The 10,797-nt window shown below is 33.5% G+C and overlaps 1 protein-coding gene across 1 annotated transcript; it reads right to left on the bottom strand.

Annotated features, from left to right (window-relative positions):
* Positions 1 to 3,835: 3,835 nt before the first annotated feature.
* On the bottom strand, positions 3,836 to 5,835 carry LOC132051245 (MYB-like transcription factor EOBII). The gene is made up of 3 exons (XM_059442488.1): positions 5,706 to 5,835; positions 4,699 to 4,828; positions 3,836 to 4,588 (listed from the first exon to the last, which is right to left on the bottom strand). Exons 1-3 carry the CDS (start codon positions 5,821 to 5,823, stop codon positions 4,039 to 4,041), a joined length of 798 nt encoding a protein of 265 aa, XP_059298471.1. The 5' UTR covers positions 5,824 to 5,835; the 3' UTR covers positions 3,836 to 4,038.
* Positions 5,836 to 10,797: the final 4,962 nt, after the last annotated feature.

The raw sequence follows: 10,797 nt of genomic DNA, 5'->3' as shown, positions 1-10,797 counted from the left end.
TGTTTTTTCTTAACAGGTGGGCACGAAGAAGCTGGATAAAACACATTATGCCTAGAAGGGAGGTTGGACTTAACAGGCTAATCAAAGAGACATGCTATACTCATTCATCAATTATCAAAACCAAACCTAAGCTTAAAATTAGACCAAGATTTCCTTAAAATTAAACTGAGCAGCGCTAAGCTACTTATCATGCTTAAGAAGTCACTAGAATTGACTAACTGATCGTATTATCTAATTATAGCTAATCTAAACTACAGCTACAAGTATTATCATGCTTCAGAGGGTTAAGATAAATCTAATCTAAGCTCATATTGACTCAAAATAGACTAAAACTAAACAATATCAACACTCGAATCATAATACCTAAGTATGAACTTATAGACTGTCTAACATGGATACTAAGCAAGATTAAGTAAACATATCTAACCAATTAAGGACTAACACACAAGTAACTAAACAGGAGACTTAACTACACAAGATAGCAGATACATAAGCATGAACACATATGCATACAGAAAAAATGAAAAAAAAACTACAAAAATAAAACAAAGGAAATAAGTTTACCTTTCTTAGGTGCAGTGAAGTGGGACGTCAAAGCCTCGAATCTACGCTTGAACCCGAATGAACCCGAACCCGAACCCGATTAAAGTAACTAGAGTTTCAAACCAAAAATGAAAGTGGAGTAATATGTGGCTGTCTTTTAGAATGAATCTATATTGATGATAATTTTCGGATTCAAAATCTTATATTTCACAGAAGCATTTTTCTGATTTAAAAGAAAATTAAGACCCAAAAACTAAAGCTTGATGACCCAGCCGAAAAAAAAAACTCCCTCTCGGCTATGGCTTAAGGTCCTTTTTATAGTAGACCAAAACTAGGGTTTTTCCCTCGTTTTTTAGGCGGGATTTTGAGTTGAATTTCGAAAACGAATCCCAAAAAAAATGATCCGTTGAATCTGAAACCCTCTGCTTTGCATCCACAGCTTTTCAGATAAAGGAAAAGAAATCTTCGTCGTCTTGTGTTGACTGTATTCGAGACTTGCACGGAAATGGGATGGTCAAGCCTCTGCCATGGCTGTAAAAGCTGATTTTGCTTGAAAGAGGAAAAGGCGATAGAGAAAGCTGTGCGGAGGGTGAAGAAGATGACAAGGGAATGGGACGTGTTGCACGAAAATGGCACGGCAAAGTCCTGCCATTGTTGAAAGGTGATTCATCTCTTGTTTGGAAGAGGAAAGCAGTGAGGGAGAAGACGAGAAAAGGGGCTGGGCTGCGTATTAGGTTTTCTGTGGTTTATTTTGTTCTAGGAAATGAAAAGGGGCTGAACGGATATAACGTTATTGGGCTGAAGCCGGGTATGGGCTGATCGGGTGTGGGCTACAAATTGTTGTGGGCTGGTCATGATATTTCAGATAATGGGCTAGTTGTAGGGACTGGTCCGAAAATAATCAAATATGGACTGGTGGAATTGTGTTTGTATTTTGGGCCATTAATTTGGCTGAAAAATATTGGTCTCTCTTCCTTTATTTATTATTTTTTTGGGCTTTTAATTTAATAACTAGTACAATACATACTAGGTGAAGACGATTAATAACTAGTATGGAGTAAAATTAATTTAACGAGTACAAATCTTAAAAGTGAAGCGATGACGAATCATTTAAAATTTGTGATAAAGTAACGAAAGTAATGTTGATAGAGAATAATGAAGATAAAAGTAATGATATTAATAGCAGTAAAAATAGTAGCGAAAATAAAATATTTAGATTTAATTAATTTAAAAGCCCAAGGAAATAAATTGGAATAAAGGAGGGACAAAATTGGGTGTCAACAATAATGGCAACCCCAAGGGTACTTGAGGGTTTGCAACTATATAAGTAGTCTTTCATATGTTATTAAACTACAACATATTCAATGTCAAGTGGTAGAAATGTAGATTGGTCGGTATTCCTTCCAAATGATTCGAATAGCAGTGCGATGAAAGCTCAAATCATAGCAGTTATTCCGGTGAATCGAGTTATCTTGATAACAATGAATTCAAGATAGACGATTTGAAATCCCACATTCTTATAGATCGTAATAATGATTTTTGCAATGTGAAACATTCAGATCCACGAGAATATTATTGATGGTTATGCTGAGAATGGGCATATCAGCATGCCGAATCAGGATGTCTTTTTCGTGACTTGAAAAATCTCAACGCTCAAATCCCAACAAGGTTCTCAACGACCATGCCTCGAACTGAACCACATTATTGTGAGGTTGCCGTACAAAGGATTAGAAAAGAAAATAACAGAATGCTAGCAAGACATTGTAGATTTTACATGCTAAAGTTGGCTGAAGAACAATCATCATCAACGGGTAGAGAACTAACATGCACAGAAAGAAGATACTCCCTTTGTTTCAATTTATGTGAATATATTTCCTTTTTAGTCCGTGCCAAAATGAATGACTTCTTTCCTAATTTGAAAACAAATTCACTTTATGAAATGATTTACAGCCACACAAATATTGAAGACTTATTTTGAACCACAAATTTCAAAAGTCTTTACTCTTTCTTAAATGTCGTGCCTAGTCAAATGGGTTGACATAAATTGAAATGGAGGGAGTATGTCTTAAGAAACCCAAAATATTGTTCTGAGGATGATATTGAAGACTTCTATTCTGATGATAGTTAGGGGTTATTTTGGTTCACTTGCTTAGTTTTTGGGTCATTTAAGTTCCAGACTGATGATTTAGTTTGTATTTTTAATTTATGATGAAGTCATCAATTTGAAGAAAATTAGTATGTTTTTAATTTGCTTTGATTATTATATGTTTTTAATTTGCTTTGATTATTATAGTCTATTATTAATTTATATAAGCTTCTTAGAGTTAATATTACATAAAAAGTCCAATAATTCACAATTTTAAAGAAAACACAAATAAATTAGTACATAAAAGGTGCCTCTTACATAATACATGAAAATGTACAACTAGTAAAACTCAATACATAAAAATAACAAAAAAAAATACATAGAAATAACAAACTTAATAAACAAAATACATAGAAATAATAAACAACGACAACAAGATAACACAAATAATCTTCCAAAATTTCAGTTTTTCTTTCAAAGCATTTTTCTCGTGTTGAGTATATCTAAGGTTAGCCTTGAATTTTTTTATTTTTTTTTTATTCTTTTAGCAAGACCTCCAAAAGATCAATTTTTTCTTGAGTTTCCATAAGCTTAAACTACAAGTCAAACTTCACGATATCTCTAGTGATATGTAAGGTCGCAGTATCTCTATCAACATAAGACTTTTTAAACTTTGCTGCCACCGTTTTATCCACGGGAATGCTATCTTCCCATCGAAAATGTTTGCAACTATTCATATCATATAAACATTACAAGAAAAATCAATTTTTGAAAGTAAAATATGTAGATAATGTGAAAAAAAAAATTCTAACCCTAAAAACTTGTAAAAACACTTACTTCGGGCACTTTACAACACCAAAAATGACGACCCGGATTATCTTGGGTCTTTGATGTTCTTGGCTTACAATAATAACCGCATTCACAAACATTGGATTTTATAGCAAAGTTTGACATTTTGGATCTTTGAGACATGATTTTCGGGGGGGCTAAAGTATAATAAAAGAGTGAAAATGAAGGAGGTGAAGAGTGACTTAAAAATGGTGAAGTGTTAGGGTTTATATTAACCCCCATTGCGCAGGAATTTCCTGAGCAAAAGGACTTAACAACACCTTTTAACTGTTAAGTCCTTTTGCGCAGGAATTTCCTGCGCAAAGAGTAGTATTGCAACTTTTTTATTTACTGGGTACGTTGATTCACTTGCTTAGTTTTTGAATCATTTAAGTTTCGGGCTCTATTAATTATATACGGAGTACAACATGCATGGAAAAAAGTTGACGTCCTGGTGCATATATGATAGAGAGAGATACACACGTAGGTGAAAGAGCAAACATTGCGTTAGCGGCCAGCTGTCACTAAAGTAAGTAGTAATAGTAGTATTTTAAGTTTTACATTACGCTTTACACCTCTAATTAAGGAAAGAGCCAAAGGTCCATAGCATCCAAACATGGCGTTTCATCTGGAAATATTTCTAATGTTGCGCTTGTCCAATTGTTACAGTACTGATCCTCATAAACCGCCATTTCTTGGCTTGAAAAATCAGAAAAACCATCTTCAAAGCTAGACAAGCTGTTCCAAATATTACCATCATCTATCAGCGGTACTGTAACTTCTGCTTCGAAGGAATCCGTCGATGAGACATGAATGTTTGGACATGTCATGTCAGTGGATCCATTAATCCCAGTTTGAACAAAATTAGGAGTATTATGCATCATGATTTCAGCGTTATTCATGTGAGAAGTAGAAGAAGAAGAAGAAGAAGAAGAAGAAGAAGACGACGATGATGGGGCACGTATTTGTTCAGCCAGATAGGGCAGCCATTGATATAGAAGGAAGTCTCGAAATTGCTGGCTATTGACGTCGCAATGCAGCTTTTTTGCATGCTTTTGTACTTTAGTTCTCCAGTAATTCTTAACATCGTTATCACTTCTTCCTGGCAAGTTCTCTGCAATCTTTGCCCATCTATTTATAAAATAAGTAAATGTTAAGCTGATATACTCACCAATAATTCGAGAGAATAATAACAAAAGGCAAAGAGAAGAAGGAGGAAGGATGCATGGATAAATGCTCACCGATTTCCAAAGCGAAAATGAAGCAGTAAAATAAGAAGCTGCTCTTGAGGAGTAAGTTTTCCTCGTCGTAAATTAGGTCGCAAATAATTCAACCATCTCAACCTGCAGCTCTTACCTGTACGCTTCAACCCTGTATAAATAGTTAATACGTATTGTATACTACTAAAGGAAAATAAATGACGATTCGTACTCATATAGTATCTCTTTTATACGTAAGTATAAGCATTTGCATGCAATATATAGGAAATGCGCACGGGTGGTGTTGAGTTCTCGGCAAGAGATGGGGGACTTGATCTACTTATATGGACTTGGACAATCCTCTCCTCATGGTTAGCTTTTAGTGTCGAGTTAGATCCATGATCCATTCTTTACGGTTTATACTAGCTAGTAACTATTTAGGAAAATTCATTACACCTAATATTTGATTTTCATTCACTTGGCCTAGTGATTATTAACGGCGCATGAATAGTTGTACGTGTTGAAATATAATACTACTATAGTTAAGTAATTACAACATATGCTCTTTTTAACTACTTTAATTTTTTTAATTTTATATATATATTTTCTAAAATTAGTATAATACTATCTATTTAAAATGCCACAAAAAATTTAAATGATCCACTTGGTTAAAGGTTGAGTTATATACCTAGAGGTCTAGGGATTAAACTTCACTTAATACAATTTTTCATTCTTTTTATTTTATTTTTTATTTTTTTTGTGGTGGATCCATGTTCCAGAAATTCTAGATTCGCCTCTGATCACACACACTGTATATGGTTGAGCTTGCAGAGGTAGTTTTGGGTTCATTTTCATCGCCATCCATAAAGCGATATTAAAAAAGGACCACATGTATGACTCATTAAAAAAGAAAAGGCGTATAGGCTAACCATAAGGAGGCGTGTTGAGATTATATAGTGCAGTTAAGTAATTAAATGTATTATTTGTATCAACATAAGCTTGTGGATGAGATAAAGAAAGAAAGTTGAAAGTATTAAGTAGAGATATACCGGCAAAGTGAGCGAGAGAATTCCAGCGTCCCCGTCCAAGTAGGGAGATGTAGTGGATGAGTTTAGAGTCTTCATCCGAACTCCATGGTCCTTTCCTCATCTCCACTGATATTTCCATTGTTTAAAACTGTTATGGATGTTCCAATATTTAGCTGTACACAAGGGGACTATATATAACTCAAGAGTTGGCCAGGGAAAGCTAGTCCTTTTTATAAAAATAAAAATAAAATCTCTTCTTTTTCTTTTAATTGATTTGTTGCCTTGCGGGGCGGGGGGGGGGGGTGGAGGAGGGTTGCAAATTCAAAAGTTTGGAGATAAGGTTGCATAAAAAGACTGGAGTGTCATGCTATGTTGAATGTGTACGTTCGTTAGTGCTACTACTAGTAGTAGACGTGAGCATAAAGAGATGACTTGGAAGAATTAAAAAACGGTCACATGAATAATATGTGCCTTAGGAAATAAAATTTTTAAAATTGAAGTTATTGAATTTAACTTGTATACATAACTTAAGTCACTTAAATCGCCTATACGTAGTGTAAAATATGGACCCCACACATGCAATTCTGTGGTGCAACTCAAGTGGGCTCAGATTGCGTACTACGGAAGAAGCTCCTCTCTAGTACTGGATCCGTCCAGGTTGTCCAGTACCTGGCTAATTGTATTACACCTGTCCGGTTAGATCACTATTAGTTTAATTAATTAAACCCCTAAACCATGGTTAAATCCAGTTGGATTACTGCCCTCCGAAAGTATAGTTGGAGCATTTTCTTTTGATTGGAAAAGATTTTCATTCCATGAATATAATGGTCTGGGCCCATCCAAAAAATTTATGCTCAATTACTTCTCTGATGTTCTTTGTTGGCAGTAATAAAACGAAGTTTACACTCACTTCATGGTTATGAAAAATTACTTTCTCCATTTCAATTTACGTGGCACTTTTTTGGATTGTGAGCATTAAACAAATTTTATTTTTTTGACTAAATAGTTTTAAATTGTTAATTATTATGACTTATAGTATTTTTTTAAATAATTGTCAAGTAGAATGTAATTTTATTTCAAAAGGAATTAAAAAAAATTATATCTAAATTCATGGTCAAAATTGAAAATTTTGAGTGTTGAAAGATTGTGTCACATAAATTGAGACATTGAAATAGCTGATGAACAAGTTTTTCATAACAATGAAATGAGTGTAAACTTCATTTTATTACTGCCAACAATGAACATCAGAAAAGTAATTGAGTATAATTTTTTTGGATTGGACCCAGACGATTATATTCACAGAATGAAAATCTTTTCCAATCAAAAGAAAATGCTCCAACTATACTTTCGGAGGGTGGTAATCACCTAGAATGCCAACTGGATTTAACCATGGTTTAGGGGTTTAATTAATTAAACTAATAGTGACCCTTAGATCTCTAACCGGACAGGTGTAATCAATTTGCCAGGTACTGGACAAACTGGACGGATCCAGTATTGGAGCTGCTTCCCACCATTTCACCCCATACTGCTCTAATTCTTAAAAATTACATAAATACCCTATCAACCCTTTTTTTTTTAAGCAGAGAATTGGAGGTCTTTTCCATCAGTCCATATTGACGGGAAGCTCCTCAGATTCCCTGTTATTAAGAATATGAATACCAAATATAGTACTCATAATTTTAAATGTCCAATAGGTGAAGTATGAACTATATGAAAGCGTAGTATCTAGGAAGCTAATAGCAATACCTCTGTGTAATAAATTTGCTTGTCTTGGAGAACCTTTAGTGTTATCAGCAGTGGCGGATCGTGATTTAAGGTGCCGGGTATCATAATTTTCTTCAATGTACATCTTGTTAGGAACGTTGTAGGTCGGGTTTACCTCTTTTTAGTTTATTTGGGTCAACTTAATAAAAAAAAAATTATTTGCAAATATGAAAATTACATCTCAAAAATTAAGAAACGAACATAATAACATCTTAAACAAGGAATTACACACATTAACAATACGGTAAAATCAACACTTTCACCAAGGGACTTGCATCTTTTATGTATATTAAAAAATGAACTTGCACAAGTAAAATAACATCTTCAATAAGGGAATTACACCGATCAAAATAAGAAAAATAATTGAAAAACCCTTCAATAGGTAATTACACCCCATAAGTAAATGTAGAATTAGATAAACTACAAGTTCTCAAAATAAATCATAAATTTCATGTTTTTTCTAAGCAATGCTTGTGAAATTTCCATCACAATTTAAGTAGTAAAGTGATTTAAATTGAATTTAACAATTATAGAATAACACAATTTGTTATAATACACTCCCTCTGTCCATTTTTATTTGTCCACTATACTAAACATAAATGTCCACTTTTACTTGTAAGTTGTATAGTTTGAAAAACCAAGACATAATCTACCATTTTATACCTATTTTACCCTTATTATTAAGTACTCCAATTCATTTTTTCATTTTATCTGTTGCTTATTAAGAGTGTCACAAGTCAAATATAGACAACTAAACATGGACGGAGGGAGTAATAAACAAAAGAAATTATAAAAAATAAAAATAAATTGAATTTTGATCTCAATCCAAATTTCCCATTTAGACCCAAGTTTTTCGATTTGAATACTCACAGATTTGAGATTAAGAAAAATGCTTAATTTAAGAAATTTTGAAGTTTATATTTGTGTGTTCTCGCCAGAGATCACAGATAAAATAATAGAACAACGGAAAGACAATATAAATAATAAAAAGATAAATAGAAAATTGGGAGAGCTGAAAAGAGAATTACAAAAGAACTAAAAAGCACAAGAAGAACGGGAGTTGGAAATGTTCAAGATAGATTCAAACTTGTGTAGACCAGCCATGTCACCTTTGTCTAATTTACGACTGGGGGTGGCATGATCAAATATTTAACCTAGTTTAAGTAAATTGCAACGTAGGTATATTAAAAATTTATCAATCTAGGGGGTGCCATGCCACCCCACCCTAAAGGGTGGATCTGCCCCTGGTTATCAGTACCATTGATTATGATTATGTGTCTATTAATACGTTTGTAATAGCTTAGTTTTATTATATGAAAAAAAAATTGCTAGATAAGACCAGTTGCTAGGGTACAGTGATGTAGTACAACATCTGTGTGAAATTGTCCGTTCTAGACCTAATTTGTAACATGTTAAGAGTATCTCTACATCTTATATACATGTAGTTTCTTTTTTCTTTTCAGCTATTAATGTGGGACTTTATTTGCATACACCATAATGCTACAGAAAAAGCTACAAACATGAAGTGGTCAGTTCAGCACAGGACTTTTGGATTTGAGAAATTAAGCATAATATATATTGTGATTCATTCTCATTCGTAAATGCGCAAGACAAAATCTAATTTTAAATAACCCTATAGATTGCTATTTAGGATCATTTTCCATAATGGTATGCAAATCTATCGGGTACTATGATGGACACTGCTTCCTTATCCTCAACAGACCAATTTAAAAATTAATGCATGTTCGAATTCAAAGATTCTTAATTCGATCACCAAAAAAGATGATCCTTCAGTCACAAGACTTGCTACTGAGCCGGCCAGCACGGATAGAGTCAACCAAGATTACGTCAGATTAAAGAGGCAACACCACCATGCTTACTAAAGTCCAACAAAAATAGATACTCTTATTATTCTTCAAACAGACTGCTATGATGGTGGGCCTGGCGGCTAATCAAATACTACTAAAGATGGAACTACTTTCTACTTTCGATCAATTCATATGACGCTTTAATTGGATCCAGAGTTTAAACAAATATTTTTAATATTTGTGATCTTAATGTTTATCGTGAGAATTTTATGATTAATTAGAAAACATGGCATCAAGAATAAAATAGAAAACTTAAACTGAAACTGTATGTCATTCTTTCTATAGCCAAATAATAAAGATATAGTGTCATGTAAAATGAGACGTATACACATTATTGTGGTAGAGAAATGGTCTTCCGATCCTTTTTAGTCAAAGCTACTACTTAGAATTGTTTCATTCATAGCCTGAATATGATTCTTTTTTCTTTCTTCTGTACTTTTCACTTATAATTAATAAAAAGTAAAGTACTACTTGGCTAAGTGAAGTGTCTTTTGTCATTGTAATAATATTCATACGTGGATTTCCTTCCACAAGGTTGGTATTGGTATAATAACAGAAGGATCAGGTTCTATGAAAACGTCTCTATATATTATTAATACTGAGGGTAATTAATTTGTACACTTTATAATTAGTAGAAGTGACACAAATAATCTCGTGGCCCGTAAAGAAGTTCGAGGGTGAGCCCAAGCTGTGGGGAGTACTTCCAAGAGTAAAATCGACCCAAACTATAGAGATGTTTGAGTATAGTCCCATGATTCCGTGGGTAGAAGTTAAACAGTATGAAAACTGCATGCAGCACTTAAGCTACTACTAGCTCTGTTAGTCCGCCGAAGAGCAGTGCGTGCTAAATCCGCCTCCTTATTATCTGTTCATTATTTCAACTTGGACTAATGAAGATGCTCGTAAACAGAAAATTAAGGTAGCTAAATGTCCAAATTTAATCTTTTGAAATTTTCTTATCTTATAAAGCATAACAAAAAAGTAAAGGATTTGGAATAAAACGTTGATCAATGGAATATTTAACACGATGAAAAAGAGTTTCGACACTAAAAGAAGACATCCACTTAACAGCTGGGGCTAAAGAAAAAGATACGAGAAAAGGAAGATTTTAAAGTTAAAGGGAGGATTTGATTGGGGAATAAGTGATACATTGAATTTGCATTGATACATCAAAAATGACCCAATTTTTATAATGTCATGAATTCGCAGATCCGTATTGCTAAGTTGATTAGTTGATCCACCGATTTTCTTTTTCTCTCCGATGCATTTTCTCTATTTAAGGATGTGATATCACTAATCCGAGAATCTCAGTCAATTTTAAGAATTTAACAATTTTAATAGTTCCAAAAATAAACCTGTTTGCTTTCCAGTATTTGGATTACTGTTGTTATCTATCTTACCCGTGTGGTTTTAGGGATGATCTTTTGTTTTTTAAGTTTTTACACCACAGTCTCTAAACTATTTTCTATAATAAGAAAGTC

The sequence above is a fragment of the Lycium ferocissimum genome, chromosome 3 (genome assembly GCF_029784015.1).
Source record: "Lycium ferocissimum isolate CSIRO_LF1 chromosome 3, AGI_CSIRO_Lferr_CH_V1, whole genome shotgun sequence".
NCBI lineage: Eukaryota > Viridiplantae > Streptophyta > Magnoliopsida > Solanales > Solanaceae > Lycium > Lycium ferocissimum.
This window is presented reverse-complemented; position numbering and strand designations above follow the sequence as displayed.

Bases quoted from the DNA above. Each gene is read 5' to 3' on its own strand.
- LOC132051245 (XM_059442488.1), bottom strand. From the start codon at position 5,823: ATGGAAATATCAGTGGAGATGAGGAAAGGACCATGGAGTTCGGATGAA. The intron at 4,829-5,705 runs GTATATCTCTAC...CTATTTATACAG, and splicing joins TTCTCTCGCTCACTTTGCCG to GGTTGAAGCGTACAGGTAAG. The intron at 4,589-4,698 runs GTGAGCATTTAT...TTTTATAAATAG, and splicing joins CATTTTCGCTTTGGAAATCG to ATGGGCAAAGATTGCAGAGA.